Here is a 17,284-nt window from a genome sequence, read left to right as displayed (position 1 = left end):
AAAGTCGAAAATCCCCAAGCTTTGCCAGAATATAGGTCTCGATGAACTATTTTTAGACAAAATGCTTTAAGTTCCATAACATTTTTATTTTACGCGAACGGCGGGAAAATCGGTTTGGTGGCTTTCATATCAGAGTTCACTAGTATAGGTCCAGACAACCCACAATTTGAACGTCGGTTGAGAATAAACAAACCGGTAAATGTGACCAACGATTTTCTCAATGGAAAGAACACGTATTTACGAACAGTCTGAAGTATTATCTGTCCAATTGTCGCGAACTAAGTTTTTGGACAATTTTTGTTATTTTCACTATTCCACTCATATAGGCGGACAAAGGAATGGGAAAAATTGAGGGGGTAAAATCGCATCTTGTGACATGGCCTGGGGTTAAACCAAGTTAGTCCAGCAAAGAACAAGGCTTCTTATTCACAAAGATGCAATAAAATATTTGGGCTACTCAAGACTACGAAATTTTAGGACCACAAACAAAAGTAACACAGAAAAGGTATCAGGCCGTTGTGGGGCGAAAAATCGTTTTAACACTGGATAGAAAGCTAATTTAGTTCAACTTTCGTTGTTTCTATTGCTCAGGTTACCTGATATTTAAAATGTTAGCTGTTATTTCCCAAACAAAACAAGCCAAATGCAAAATCGTCCTGTACGATACGGATACAATTTGAAAATGGTAACCAACCATCAAATCAATATGTTTGCCATATTTACACTTTAATTTGAGTATTGTTAATGAATTTGTACATACCATGCATTAGCGCCAAACATAGATTGCGCATTCCCTTCAAGAAATGCTGTCGTGAACTGCCCTCTGCTTCTCTCAGATTACACGACAAGCGGACCCCTATGTCCTGGGCCACAATTGCAAAGCAAATGTCAATTACCACAATCACTGGCACTCTTTCCTTATAATTCTGGCTCACTTTTACCAAATGTTAATTTCTCACCCGCGTTTTTTATAGTCATTTTTTATGGCCATCTTTTTATCCTCTCTTTTTTTTTTTTGTTCAAACTGATGGGTTCAGAGAGGGATTCAGTCTTTCCCGACAGTTATTTTTCTTTTGGAGAATTCTAAGACATCCTCTGGTTTGACAAAAAGCAGTCTCCTCTTCAAGACAGAAGATATCGTTTAAGAAGAGGAGTTGCATCCATTGCCAACAAACACGCCGATCTTTATTTCTTTTTGAGTTGAAGGATGGGTGAGTACTTTTCAGAACCACCGCAAAGTGTTCCGGCGTATACAGTACGGCAAGTGCATATTTACAGAGGAAAGGCCCTCGCTTCTCGACAAGGCAAAGATGCCTTCGAAAAATATCAGGAAGGATCTAGTGCACAGCCCTATATTGCCACTTCTGCGATTGCAGAGTAAAGAATTCAGGCGTTACCGCAGAGCTGGGCATTGCGATCTTCGAGAAAGGATTCCTATGTTAGTGCTAACCAGAAGGCTCTCCTAGAAGACAAATTTAAAATAGGAGAACACACTGGAATCATAGCAGACCCGACAGAGGTGTTTCAGGATATGGGGCATGAAAATCATGAAAATGGAGCCGCAGATCAGTCATTGTAGATGAATTCCTAGCACCCAAGCAAATGATGGTCAGTTGCCTAGGGTTTTCCTCCCGCAACTCTGATACGCGCTGGCGCAGAAATCGTCAGCAGGCAGTTGGCACGAAAAGTAAAGTCCTCTTCAAAAGTGGCGGCAAATAATGACAGCGCGAACACGTCAAACAAACTATGTTTAAGGCATTTCGGCATGGAGGATGCAGAGAGAGGACACCGGTTTTGAAATACCAAGATGAAGTATTCTCCGGGTTAACAATGCGTAAGGAGGGTTCGTTTTGCAGAAAATAAACCTAACTACGGGATGAGAGACCAAGAATGGTGAGAAAATCGCGCTCAGTTTCCAAAAGCTCCACACAGCAGAGAAAATGTGGTCTCCGGCGAGATTTAAAGGAGAGAAATTTCTCAAGAAGCGGCACTTCGAGAAAATTCCTGAGGATGGTCGCGTGCTTCAAAGTCACGGCGGCAAGTCAATTATTGTTCTCACGGAAACTACGCCGCTTCAAATTATTTATTCAGTAAAACATCAAAGGGTAACAACCTCATTTTACGTGCTGCTCTATGATCGAGGAGGATTTGGAAAAGACTCAAATTTACAAAAGCCATTGAATTTGAATACGATCTAGCTTGACAATTAATTAGGTAACAGCAAGACTTGCTAATGTTTGGCAAGACCTTGTCACGAAACTTTAATATAGCAGAGGAATGACAACCCTGAATGTAACCTGAAACAGAGTTCTGAAGGAAACATGTTTATTAATACAAGCATATATTTTAAAATTTAATCTTTATATCATGTAGAAAGAAATACACTGGAGTAAATAAATAGAAGTATGGTTTTACCTAAACATAAGAGCTATAAGCTTGTTAATTATTTGACTAACAATGATGTCTGATTCATCTCTGCAATTATTCTATCAGTAGAGTGAGTTACTCCTTTTAAATACAAAATTCATTTATCTATGTATACTTCATCCTGCTCTTAAAACTATCAAGCTGCAACCTTGTGTACCTTTTATTTAAGACAAATCCATTAGTAAAACAAATGCATTGTGTCAACATAACAAGCAAACTGCTGAGTCATTAGTTATTAACCCTTTGACCCCTAACAGTGACCAGCATCTAATTTCTTCTTACAATATTAACCCCAAATTAAACATAAAGTCACAATAATGAAGCAAATAACTACTAACTAAAGAAGCTCTTGATTGTTAAACAAATTCTCCTTGTCAGCACCTTGGAAAATGTAGAGAACAGTATGGAGAATATTCATACTGTTGTTAGCATGTGAAGGGTTTAGTGGTTAAACCTTTATGTACAAAATTCCATAAATACATTAGAGCAGAAACCTTGCCCCTAAAATGGCAGTCAGTTAAAAAAAAATGGGTTTATAAAGTTTTCTATGTAATATATCAGTGCATACCAAGTGATATCAGTGACAACATTACTTTTGCATTCCGACAGGTTTAACCTGTCTAGGAAACATAGCTAATTTCAACAATTTTGCACCAATTTTAAAACGTACATACCATGTACATACCATGCATTAGCGTCAGACATAGATTGCGCATTCGGTTCACGAAATGCTGTCGTGAACTGCCTTCTGCTTCTCTCGGATTACACGACATGCAGACCCCCATGTCCTGGGCAATAATTGCAAAGCACACGTCAGTACCACAAACACTGGCATTCTTTCCTGATAATTCTTGCTCACTTTTACCTAATGTTAATTTCTCACGCGCGCTATTTATAGTCATTTTTTTGGGCCATCTTTTTTTTTTGTTCAAACTGATGGGTTCAGAGAGGGATTCAGTCTTTCCCGACAGTTACTTTTCTTTTGGAGAATTCTAAGACATCCTTTTGTTTGACAAAAAGCAGTCTCCTCTTCAAGAAAAGACAGAAGACATGGTTTAAGAAGAGAAGTTGCATCCATTGCCAACAAACACGCCGATCTTTATTTCCTTTTGAGTTGAAGGATGCGTGAGTACTTTTCAGCACCACTGCAAAGTGTTGCGGCGTATACAGTACGGCAAGTGCATATTTACAGAGGAAAGGCACTCGCTTCTCGACAAGGCAAAGATGCCTTTGAAAAATATCAGGAAGGATCTAGTGCACAGCCCTATATTGCCACTTCTGCGATTGCAGAGTAAAGAATTCAGGCGTTACCGCCGAGCTGGGCATTGCGATCTTCGAGAAAGGCTTCCCATTTTAGTGCTAAGCAGAAAGCCTTCCTAGAAGACAAATTTAAAAAGGACACACTGGAATCATAGCAGATCCGGCAGAGGTGGCTCAGGATATGGGGCATGGAAATCATGAATATTGAGCCGCAGATCAGTCATTGTAGATGAATTCCTAGCACCCAAGCAAATGATGGTCAGTTGCCTACGGTTTCCTCCCGCAACTCTGATGCGCGCTGGCGCAGAAATCGTCAGCGGCAGTTGGCACGAAAAGTAAAGGCCTCTTCAAAAGTGGCGGCAAAGAATGACAGCGCGAACACATCAAACAAACTATGTTAAAGGCATTTCGGCATGGAGGATGAAACAGAAAGAGGAGACCGGTTTTGGAATACCAAGATGAAGTATTCTGCGGAGAAACAATGCGTAAGGAGGGTTCGTTTTGTAAAAAATAACCCTAACTACGGGATGAGAGACCAAGAATGGTGAGAAAATCACGCTCAGTTTCCAAAGGCTCGACACTGCAGAGAAAATTTGGTCTCCGGCGAGATTTAAGGGAGAGAATTTTCTCAAGAAGCGGTACTTGGAGAAAATTCCTAAGGATGGTCGCGTGCTTCAAAGTTACACCGGCGGGTCCAACCTCGTTTCCAGGGTCTCTCATCTTCCCGCCCCCTGTAGCGAGCGAGGAGAAACCCAGATTTTTTGGAGATTTCAAATTAGCGGTTTGAGGGAGGGGCAGATAAGTGGGATTTTCTCTCCACTTAGTCCACTTGCGAGCGTAGCTTATTGGCAATAAAAACGAACAACATTTATGGCCGGCCGTTGAGACAAGAAAAACTTTTTCCACATTTATTATGTAGGCCTTGAAAAGACGCTTGAAAAATTTTATTTCTTTCAAAACGGTGATCAGTGAAAGTCAGAGTTTTATCGAAACGGTAAAGCGATGTACAGAAATATCACAATCTGTCTCACGCACCCTGGCTATGATGCAAGGGAATCTGACAGAAGCCGTCGCGGTCTAAATTTCGTAAAAGCACAAACACAGATGCAGTCTTTGGCTGGAAAAGAGGTAAACAACTGTATCTTCGATAGTGTTTTGCCAAATTTGTTTTTTGTTACGTCTCGACGGTCCCAGATTCTTCTTTGCCGCTTCTGAGTTGCGAGTATTTTTAGAAAGGTGACAAATTTCTTTCAGAATGAGCTACCATCGATTGACTCAGCCGCTGTCAGATATGTTTGCGAAGATGTTGTCGATGACCAGGAAAATTGGTACAGATTTATTTTTTGTGCTCGTCTAACCGATCTCTCTTTTTCTAGTACCTATTTCCTTCAGAAGAGGAAAAATATGCGCAGGCGATTGCACGTAACTGTTCGGTTTCCTTTGTTTACATAATTTGACGTGCCAGTGTTTAATTAAGGGCCTGATTACATGAGCCGAGGTGGCCCGGTTAGCCGGGTTGATTTTTTTTTGTTTTCACGCTTTGGCGAACACCAAAACAAAACAAATCAGCCCGGCTAACAGGGCCAGCCCGGATCATGTAATCAGGCCCTTAGTCACAAAAAAATCTACGGCTGCCGGTGCTCGTTCTTATTTGATCTTTAATAAAGGTATTCAAAGGCGAAACAACATAAAAAACTGGACGAAATGACAAGGAAGGTACAGGTCGTTGACTGTTTAACTTCTCGAAGAGTGAAGAACTAAGAAGATGAAAAATCAAAGATTTACCGTATCCCGTCGGTAAATCGGCCACAACATCTCTGCATGAATACATCGCTTCTAAACACAGGACTTGTTTGGGTCTCAAATTAAGGTTACAATACCAACTCCGACATATAGCGACTTGAAGGCTGCTATAAAACGTGGCGACCTGAACAACGATAGCGTCGATTTGAAGACGACAAAGGATATGAGGCAAAAATCGAGCAAACAAACGGCTCGTCCCTAAGGAATTTTTTTGCTCTCTAAACACGTGACCAGCCTAAACCAGGGTCTCTCCTCGCTCGCTCCAGGGGGCGGGAAGATAAGAGACCCTGGGTGCGGCGAGTCAATTATTGTTGTCACGCAAACTACGCCGCTTCAAATTATTTATTTAGTAAAACATCACAGGGTAACAATCTCATTTTACGTGCTGCGCTATGATCGAGAAGGATTTGGAAAAGACTCAAATTTACAAAAGCTATTGAATTTGAATACGATCTAGCTTGACAATTAATTACGAAACTTTCATATAGCAAAAGAATGACAACCCTGAATGTAATCTGAAACAAAGTTCTGAAGGAAATATGTTTATTGATACAAGAATATATTTTAAATTTTAATCTTTATATCTTGTAGAAAGAAATACACTGGAGTAAATAAATAGAAGTATGGTTTTACCTAAACATAACAGCTAAAAGCTTGTTAATTATTTGACTAACAATGATGTCTGATTCATCTATGCAATTATTCTATCAGTATAGAGAATTACTCATTTTAAATACAAATTTCATTTATCTATGTATACCTCATCCTGCTCTTAAAACTATCAAGCTGCAACCTTTTGTAACTTTTAGTTATTTCAAGAAATGGTGTTAGAATCTGGAATACCTTGACTTGTGAAGTGCGCCAGCTATCAAAATACAACTTTAAGAGTAAAACTCATTTCCTCCTCTAGAGACTCGAAAAAATATGACGATTATATTGACTTGTCTACTTTAATAGCACAACTATCAGACCCCACAGCTTGTTCTGTTTTCTTGCCGTATCTTAAATGTATATATGTAGTTGTAATTTGTCTAGAATTTTGAATCTCTTGCTTTGTAAATCTTTTTATTTTATATTTTATAATATACGTATTTAACACTGCCCCCCTCGACTAGCCTTTGCTACCTACAGGCAGTGCATATTTTTTGTAATATTGTAAGATATCATTAATATATATCATTAAACTATCAGACTAAACTATCAATAGAAGACAAATCCATTACTAAAAGAAAAGCATTGTGACAACATAAGCAAAATGCTGAGTCATTAGTTATTAACCCTTTGACCCCTAACAGTGACCAGCATCTAATTTCTTCTTACAATATTAACCCCAAATTAAACAAAGTCACAAGAATGAAGCAAATAATTACTAACTAAAGAAGCTCTTGATTGTTAAACAAATTCTCCTTGTCAGCACCTTGGAAAATGTATTGAGAACAGTATGGAGAATATTCATACTGTTGTTAGCATGTCGAGGGTTTAGTGGTCAAACCTTTATGTACACAATTCCAGAAATACATTAGAGCAGAAACCCTGCCTCTAAAATGGAAGTCAATTAAAAAAAAAATTGGTTTATAAAGTTTTGTATGTAATATATCAGTGCATACCAAGTGATATCAGTGACAACATTACTTTTGCATTCCGACAGGTTTAACCTGTCTAGCAAACATAGCTAATTTAAACAATTTTGCACCAATTTTAAAATATTTTTCTTAGTAAGTTGGCATATTACTCACATTACTGGTACACAGAATTTGTTGAGAGCCTAGTTATCATTCTCATAGGAAGTGTGCCTTATTGTGCACCAACTTGACCAAGAAAAATACACTTCACATCAAATATTTTGGGAAAGTTAAACTGTAGCTTAAAAATTAATTCAAGAACCATTCCCAAGCCAATCAACCTTCAAGGTGCTTACCTAGAATTTCCTTATTACCTGCAGTGCTTAATCCTCTATTATGTAAAGCTTCGTTTAAACCAGGTACTGTCATCCAAGTTGGATTGATAGCTACACTTCTTACCTCAGTGGCATTGCAGAACTTTAGATGAGACCACAGTGATAAGTTATCAGCAAAAGTGAGTATTGCACTGTTTACAGACAATGGGTTTTAGTGCACACATGACTGATTCTGTTGCGCCTCTGCTGCTTGCACAAATCACCAGGTCAATACTAGAAAAAACAAACTTGACAAAAGAGCAAATCATTTTCTTTATTTCCACCACAATTTCAAACATTTGGTTGGTAACAGGGTGGTGGAGAACATCATTGGTAGTGTGAGGTATAAGAAGAGGGCATTGGTTGATGTTCTGGGAGGTAAAATGAGCGAACATAATTACTTCGCATTACTTGCCACCATTTACCAGTGGTGGTGCTTACATTTGACTGGTTATATATTCCCTTAGCTCCGGTTGGAGCATAGGCCATTAACCACTTCCGTCCTCCATCGGGTTCTGTCCTGGGCAAATCTTCCTAAAGTGGCCCAAGTGTGGCCCCAGTTTCTCATTTGGGACTCTACACCTCTTCTCCAGGAGTTCCTGGGACGACCCCTCTTTCTCTTGCCCTGAGGGTTCCAACGTAGTGCCTGCCGGGTGATGTTGTTAGCCGGTTTCCTTAGGATGTGACCTATCCATCTCCACTTTCTCTTTGAGATCTGAGTTATGATTGGTTCCTCGCCTGCTAATTCCCACAGCATCTCGTTCGTTACCCTGTCAGTCCAACTGATTTTTAAAATTCGCCTAAGGCACTTATTGACGAAGGTCTGCAATTTCTGGGACGTTTGGTTAGTTGTTCTCCACGTTTCAGAGCCATAGAGGAGGACTGCTTTGACATTGGTGTTAAAAATTCTAAATTTGGTTCTCCGTGAGATGACATGGGAGGACCACACTTTCCTCAGCATATTGAAAGCTACTCTGGCTTTGTTTATCCTGACCTTGATATCTTCATCGGAACCTCCGTCAATGCTGACTACACTGCCTAGGTAGACAAAAGATGTTACTTCCTCCAAGATGGTATCCCTCACTTTAACTGGTCTGTTGTTGGTGCAGTTGACCTTCATAACCTTGGTCTTACTCACATTCGGATGCAGGCCTAACTTGATGGAATTAGCTGTTAGCCGTGCTGTTTTGTCCTGCATTTGTTGGTTGTTACTTGACACCAGGGCGATATCATCAGCAAACTCTAGATCTTCAAGTTGCTCCAATAAGTTCCACTGGATCCCATTTCGCTGTTCTCTAGTTGTTTCCTTCATGATCCAGTCCATAGCAAGTAGAAACAAAAACTGACTGATTAGTTAAGGTCAAATCTTCCCTCACTTCAGAATGTTTGGCCTCTTTAGCCTGCAAAGAGACAATGCCAAAACCCACCCTATACCTTGTAAACAACAAATTTGCATGATAGGGAATGGTATATCCAACTGTCCATGTTGTGACATTAACACAACAAATGTACCAAACTTGCGGTGTACACTCTTGACTCACGTACTCGAAAATTGTCCTTAACAAATCCTGTTTTATTCTCCTCCTAGTTTTCACAATGTCTCTCTTAATTTCTGCTCTCACACACAAAAACTAATTTATCATCTCCCACGCGTCTCCTGTTACAACCTCGTGATCTAGCCTACACGTGCTTATGCAACTTTCGCATTGCATCACCTCTGAAAGCATCTCCTGTGTGTTTATGCAACTTCCGTTCAACTGGATGAAAAAAGTAAAGACACCAAGTTAAAATACATACTACACATTTCTTCCATTTCTGCAAGCTGGGCAGAATTGGTCTCTATTCTATTAAAAAGTTTCCCTGCATTCTTCAGATACTCACCTATGATAATGGTAATATCAAGCCAATGCAATGGCTTGATTGCCAATAAGCCTAACTGGTAACTTGTTACACCTGTTCTAGCTTCATCACTAAAATGTTTTGTGTTTTACAGCCAAGATTTATATTTTTAAGTGGCACGGACTGTTTCAGTACATCTTCTGAATATTGATAATCATTAATGGCTCTCTCAGAAATACCCTGAAGAAATTAGCCCCTTATAGACCACTTTCATGAATGGCTGCCAGATGAATATTCTTTGTTTAAATTTAAATTAGCCTTTCTGGCCTCGTTCTCCAGTACAAAATTCAAAAGAATACATTATCTCAAGCGAGGCCAGAGAGGATAATTTAAATTTAAAGAAAAGAATATTAATCCAGCAGTCATTTATGAAAGTGGTCAAGGGTTTCATAGCTTGCATTGGCAGCCAAAAAATCCCATGCCCCATCCAATAGTGTACCTATCGTAGACGAGTTGTTTCGTGGAGCAGTCAGTCGAAAAGCCTGATTTTTCTTTTTCCTGCCATGGAAGTGAAAGGTCATAGCCACTCAGTATAAAGAAAATAGGTTGGGAAGCTTTATCCAATGTGAAATAAATGACTGAAAAAAGCTCTTTAGCATAGAAAAGCACACAGAGAAAATCACGTGCGACGTCGTAAAGATTATAGACTTACTGGAGGTCTCTAAAGAAGTGTGGGCTCTGAAAAGGCCCTTTTTACCAGGCTAGAAACGTGGAACTTGGGGACCAAGTTAATGCAGTGCGGGAAAAGATGCCCAATTGCATCATAAAAGATGTGAGGTCAAGGTTTCCTAACCCTCCAGGCATTCCTTACACGGGGCATAAAAGGGAATAAGGAAATTCTCATACAGATGCCCATGTCAAGGAGAGCAATAAAATATTATAAATAACAATTGAATAAGTTCATGAAACATGTACAGTCAAAAGAAAATTAAGAGGTGGAAACCTCAATAAAACTGCATGGAAATTCCCTTGAGTAATACCTAATACTCATGAAAGCTTCACTACTTAGTACCAGCAGTTGCTGTAATTATTCTTTCCTGGTTACCTCACATCTTTTACAAGACATTTGGGCGCCCATTTAAAGTTATCACACGAAGTCAGAATCACTAGTAAGCAGAGTGGACATCAGTTATTTAAATTAAAAAAGGTAGATCAGATGGTTTCCCTGAATTTGAATGTTCTTGCAGTAAGCACCCTGATCTCTGCCGGAAGATTCGGATGCCTGGCATGTTGTTACATCTGCAGAGACAATACTTCTGTATTCAAATTTTCATTCTGCAAGAGAAATAAGTCAATAAGAAAGAGTAAGCATAGCATTCAAAGGGTGCCAAAGCAATTGTGCAGAATTAACAACAGCATAACTCTTTTAACCAATCAAGAATGGCTAGTTCCATGTGCATGTTGAAGGTGTCATCCCCATAATGGATCCGCTTAGAAGCATAAAACTAATGAGAATCACTGAATGGAGAGATTCAATCCAGTATGTTTCCCTACACTGCAGAAGGTAACAGATTTTGAGTGGCTTTTTCTGTAACTGGAACATGAATTTTTTGCAACTCTTTCAAGGCCTTTACTGCAACATCGCTAATTTGGAAAAGGCAAACTTTTTCAGGCAAAGAAACGAAAACATACAATAGCAGGTGCTAATTAATTACCCGCATGTAATCATATGCATGTCTATATATTGAGGTGCCTCTAATTGCTCTCCTATATGCAGCTACAGCTTCAGGTCTAGTTAAAACCTTTTGCTCATTAGGTCGCCATTCTGCTTGCACTGTGACTCTGCATGGCAATTGACATGATTTTCCTGAGTCATAAATAAAGAGACTTATAGAAAAACAAATTAATAGATCAGTATTAATAATACTAAGTAGAATGCTTCTGGTTTTCCATTTTTACAGAAAATTGTGTAGTCTTTGAGTCTATGAATTATGCTATGTCTTGTCGGAATTACATAACACAATGTGTTCATAACAACAAAAATTAATTATCATAATCTTGGTTTCGTGAAATCGTTCTTTTGAAGGAGTAACCTGAGAAAAACTCTTTGTACCTTATGACTACTACACATTCTCTCAATAAACAGTCATTCAAATTACCTGTTAATGGTCAGCAACAATCAGCAGATTAGCATGAAATTCTTGCTCACCGAGTGGAATATTCTTTGCGCAGAAGTACACATCAGAAATAAATAAACAAAGCAAAAAAAGAATTACTTTAGTCACACTATAAAGGAATTTTCTGTCCTCCATACTCATATTACATCAATGGTAGGATATTATTGAGGACGCAAATGTACTGTACCTTGGGTCTCGGTTAGAAAAGTCAGCAGCTTTTTCGTCATAGGGACTTCACGGCTCACTGCTGAAGTTTCACTATCCCTACTCCAGTTTACGACTCCTAAAACTTTTTTGGTTCTAAACAGAATCAGTAAAAATAAAAATATTTTTACGAATAGCATTGAGTGTATCAAGGTTTAACATATCATACAAAGAGTTGAAAAGCATCTTACGAGAAAGAAAGAGCTGACACCGTCATGTGTGCTACTGATCTACTCTAATCATGCCTTGCATCTGTAATAACACACTACAGGAAGAAATGGTAGATATCAAAACATAACATTGAACACATTTCTGTACTCACAAATCTCTCAGGTTTTACAATTTGATATCAGATATTGTATGCTTAGATGTGCTAGTCAGCAGAACTTTGCAGAAGTCTACTAGATCCCATGCATCAAAGTGACTGCTTGTAGAGATCCTGGCTTGCAACAAGGAACAATTGAACAAAACTCAAGCATGCACCTCCCCTACTCTAAGACTGGTGTATAAGTATGTGGCCAAAGACAAAATAAAATTGAAATCAACTTGTACCTCTCCATTTACAACATAACCAGGGGTCGTATATGAGAGCGATCCTTCGCAGTAAAGCACTATTTGAGCAATAGTGAAAATCAGACCTGAAAAAAATTTCAGGCCTGTACGGGACTCGAACCACTGACCTCTGCGATACTAGTGCAGCGCTCTACCAATTGAGCTAACAAGCCAACTGGGAGCAGGCCATCAAATTAATTCGATATAAACCCGTAGATGATAAATCAAACAACAACAAACATATGAAACATATGTGTGAACTGCGGTTATGAGACGTATATGAGAACGATCCTTCGCAGTAAAGCACTCTTTGAGCAATAGTGAAAATCAGACCTGAAAAAAATTTTTTGGGCCTGTACGGGACTCGAACCACTGACCTACTAAAAAAAAAAAAAAAAAAAAAAAAAAAAAAAAAATTTTTTTCAGGTCTGATTTTCACTATTGCTCAAATAGTGCTTTACTGCGAAGGATCGTTCTCATATACGTCTCATAACCGCAGTTCACACATATGTTTCATATGTTTGTTGTTGTATAACCAGGGGTGTTTTGTCACTTCTTCCTGGGCAGCAGACATGGACTCTTTGGAAACCCTATTCACAATGTTTGCATAACAATGCTTTTTCAAGACTGTTGAAGTAATTTAAAAAAGAGGTATCTTAGAGTTCAGGTAAGAGAGAAACCAAATAAAAAAACTGCTCAGTCCATTTGAGGTATTTTTGTGGAGAGATCATCATTTAACTTCCTGTAAACTGTTATTGACTGCCATTTGCTTGCAAGAAGAAATACAAGATAGGAGGATTAGAGAAAGTGCCTTGCCAATCTATGAAAAACAGAGGCAGATAAGAGACCAGTTACAACAAAACTGAAGAATACAGAGAGAGCGAATTTCAGAAAATTTCCAGCAGAAAACGAAAAGGTACTTACCTCAAATTTACATAGTACTTTGGAGGAGATCCTCCCATGATAGAGGAGGAGAGCCACTTGAATGAATCTCCACATACACATGAGACTGTTACGGACACAACGTGGCTTTGTCGATTGAAGATTAGTAAATCGCAATCAATGAGTCTTCCATAGTAACAGCATGCTGTGGAGAGAGTGTTCCAAAAAAAAAAAAAAAAAAAAATACAGAGTTCGCAGAGCTTCCTCGCTGAAGAGATACACAACGTATATGGGGTCGTTCTCTGCTGAAGGCGCGGTGATCTGCATTCGTTGTGGTGTATGTTCTGCATGTGGAGGGGAAACTGGAGAAACAGCATCAGAGGAAGGCAAAGAAATACCCAAAGATGGAGTGGAAGACGCTAAAGGAAAAGAAAACCGTGTGGTAGATGGTGTAGAAACAAGAGAGGGGTCCGGACTAGCTGTGCTTCCAGTTGATGATAAGCTCAGTTGGCTCGATGTCAGTCCTTTCCTCTCCATTTTCCCCTCAAAGGCTAACAGAAGAGCCTCCATCAGATCCACATTCTGTGTACTTGAGGTTGTTTTTGTTAGATTTAGCGCACCTTTTGCCATTTTGACGCGTTCCTTGATGCCAAGAAGTCTGCTCTCTTGAGGAAGCTCTCTGTTGAAAGAGAACTGAAGACCTCGATCTGTTGGACGCTTTTTCTTGCACATAGATGGGTCATTTCCGTCAGCCATAACGCAGAAAATTCACAATAAATATCCTTCGAGCAGCGACAGCTAAGAATGTTGCCGAACAACCACTAGAGTTGTGAAATTCTGGCTGCTAATCGCACTTACTTAGAGCCATTGTCAGCGATAATATTGCGCATGCAGTATTTATGACGCCGCTAGTGTCAGTGGGAATAATCTGAAGGCTCAGCCAGCCGATGTGTGTAAGGGCCTTGCGGATGTAAGCCGAAGTTACACGGCGCGAGTTTTGAAAAGACAACTTTACGACTGCATAGTCGACCGTAGATCGCACTTCGAACGGCCGAACGATGTGTTGGTGCCAAATGTAATCAAAATAAGCTAAATTATGGGAATGAGAGTCAACAAGATTCACTATCTTCTAATTTTTGACCAAAAAAAAAAATACTTTTAATGTGTCTTCCATGCACACCATTTCACTTATGGTCAGACCGTTGGTCGCAATATTGGATGATTCTTTCATTTCAGCTGAGATCAAGGAGTGAAATGGCACAGAATCCTTCACCTGGACCTGGCCGTCCAAGAAAGTATAATTGTAGGGTTGATCATTGTCCAGTAGCCATTTCACCAGAGGGACTTGACAATAAATCCACTAAGGCTTCTTTGGGCAGAAAAAAATTGTAAGCTATGTTATGAGTTTGACAAGAAGCAAATGAAAACCCCCTGGCAGTGTGCAGTTTGTAATATTCCCCTCTGCCTTCAACTTGATCGTAATTGTTTTCAGAGGTGGCACACTGCTGAATGTGATCATTTAAGAGATTGATATATTTGAGAGCCTAAGTTTTAACATGTAATTGGGTTTTTTGTTAATTAAACTGCACTTAATTCAGACAATTATCTTTTGTTGTCATTGCCTTTGGGTGTTGTGTGACACTCTATCCAGCTTGCTCATCACAAATTTTATCTTCTTTTGGTGCAACTGAACCTTAGTAAGGTGTATATTGGTAGGGGAAAATACCCTAGCATATTTTACAGAGTTTTCAACTCATTATATTGCCAATGAGGCATTTGAAAGTTGCATATGTTACATAAGTTGTAAAATGAGCATGGAAAGCGTGACAAATTGGATGTCACCTGTCAATCAAATAGAATACTGTTGAAATCTGTGAGATGTTTTAACTTAATTGCAAGACCCTAAACTTACATTCTTGAGTCTAAAATCCCCTTCAGCCACTAAACTCTCGACCACAGGAGAGAAATATTCTCAAATTTTACTTGGTTGAGCATGGCTTTAACTGTATATATGACGCGAGAACTCTGCAGGGGGCCGCCCGTCAATCAAAAAAATTTCTTAGTTGGAAAGAAAATTTTATCTTCTTAAAAACCATATAAAGTTTTGTATACTTCCTCCATTGTTTGTTTCCTGGAAATGGGTTATTTGCTAGTCACCCCAAAAAGCTCAATTAAAAACAAGTTATAATAGGGTTAGGGGGTAATTTATTTCCGCATACGTTTTAAGGCACCAACTTTTTGTGAGAAGTGTTTCTTTATATGGCAAATGTGCTTCGACCATGACAAACGTAAAGTGAAAACCGAACTTTCGGACTTCAAGCAGGGCGTAGCGACGATTTGACGATTCGATGGCCCGGTAAATATTATGTTCGAGTAACAATGTGTTCAAAAAGTATTGTTTAATAGAAGATTTCGCGTCAAATCGAAGTTTTTTCAGAATTTTCAACATAACGCTGCGCAAATTCTGGCCTTCAAGGCAAGTAAACAACTATCTAAGCATGATGAATTTTACCGCGTGGGCTTTGTACACGTAAGAAATTCGTACGTTTTTCACTTCTAACAGCAAATCAAAAACTGTTTTGAATAAGTCTGTAGTCCCGAAATATTTCTTGGTCATTTTAGTCTTACTTCCTATTGACAGTTTCTATCTAACTTGAGATCTCTTCACTCACGGACAAATTGCATTTTGAAATATGATGATCCACGGGAGGTATAAATAAGAATAACTTCCCAGCATGGCGCGACATTTCAAATACATCATGGGTCACGGGGATAAGTTTTCTCAGTTTATAATCTCTTGGTACGGTGTGCTCAGGGAGTAATCATCATTTCTGAAGATTTACGCCTTAGTAAGGGTCGAGAGATGATATTTGGGAAAATATTCAAATTGTCGAAAATACTATAAACATAGCAGAATAGAGCAAGGAAATCTTCCAAGATGTAGAGACTTGAGATTGGTTGTAATAGACTCATCACAATTTTCAAAGCTCGCGGAAAAAAGGAAGAAAAATAATTAAACATACCGTATTTCCAAAAGAAAGATCGAAGGCTTAAGAGTCCTTATTTCGTGCTTTGCAACTCAATTATGCGAATCAGTGGGTTCCACTGCCGACAATGAAAATAATATGTATCCGTTAACCGTAAATTGGCCAAAATATCATCATAGAAATCATGTGAAAGACATTTGTAAATTAATTGCCAAAATTGCCAAAAACTTATCTCTCCTTACATTTCATAATGACGAAGAAAAAGCCTCCTTTCCACAGGGTTAGGCTTTTAATTTCGCATTACTGCGCAGGACCCTGTTACGAAAAATTGATACGCTATTTCAAATGCTCCTTGGACAAAATGACTGTGTCCTGATCTCATTTCTTAATGGTAAAAGAAATGCCACCAAAGAAAGCACAAACGCCCTGTGGATTTTTAAAAAATAGAATTGGCCAATGGCTAATACATGTTGCATGGATGGATAACTAATATATCGGCTCCGCGCGATCAAACGAAATGTAATAATGCAGTGGACACGTTTGGCTCAAAGTATGAATGTCTTGCAGTATCAGTAGCTTTCCTTCTTACCCAAAACATTTCTCACCACTCGAAGATATTGATGATAACGATAATGCATTTATATCAGCAACGCAGCTGAACGCTCGTTATACAAACTAACTGCCATCATTTGTTGACAGGTACTTGCACAACAACCAGTTGGAGGACTTACCAAAAGAGATATTCATGAACAATACCAACCTAAGATCTCTGTAAGTCAAAAGGGAAGACTATTCCTCCTAATTTGAACCCTGCAGGCAATGTAAAAGGACAATGCACAGGGAAAACGAAAGTGTTGAAGAGATAGTTGTAACAGTTACTACACTGAAATTATCAGACATATTCACCAAAGTTAAAAAAAAATGTACTATTGCTTAAAATAAAATACCGATAGATAAGGCCACACTTTGCAGTCGTCAATCAGACAATCGTTATGATATCTGTATATATCAACCCAGTCCACAGGTTCTTAGCCTTGTTACCATGTACTGTAAGTACCATGTAGTACCATGCAGTCATAAAATACATTCTGCTGCATAAAATTGCCTTATGGGTAAAACCTTAGTACTCCGGACACCCCTCTAAACCGGACAGTTCCTCCGGTCCCAAGGGCGTCCGGTTTTGAGGAGTTCCACTGTAATTGCTCATTATTAGAATG

General features: G+C 39.0%; 1 protein-coding gene and 1 pseudogene across 1 annotated transcript; both read right to left on the bottom strand.

Annotated features, from left to right (window-relative positions):
* Nucleotides 1-7,009: 7,009 nt before the first annotated feature.
* Nucleotides 7,010-8,750, bottom strand: LOC148737681 (uncharacterized). The gene is made up of 3 exons (XM_088749330.1): nucleotides 8,421-8,750; nucleotides 7,427-7,529; nucleotides 7,010-7,029 (listed from the first exon to the last, which is right to left on the bottom strand). Exons 1-3 carry the CDS (start codon nucleotides 8,748-8,750, stop codon nucleotides 7,010-7,012), a joined length of 453 nt encoding a protein of 150 aa, XP_088605456.1.
* Nucleotides 8,751-12,896: 4,146 nt separating this feature from the next.
* LOC148737680 (uncharacterized) lies at nucleotides 12,897-13,948 on the bottom strand (annotated as a pseudogene).
* Between the last annotated feature and the right edge of the window lie 3,336 nt (nucleotides 13,949-17,284).

Source organism: Stylophora pistillata, chromosome 2 (genome assembly GCF_964205215.1).
Source record: "Stylophora pistillata chromosome 2, jaStyPist1.2, whole genome shotgun sequence".
In the NCBI taxonomy this organism is placed as follows: Eukaryota; Metazoa; Cnidaria; class Anthozoa; order Scleractinia; family Pocilloporidae; genus Stylophora; species Stylophora pistillata.
This window is presented reverse-complemented; position numbering and strand designations above follow the sequence as displayed.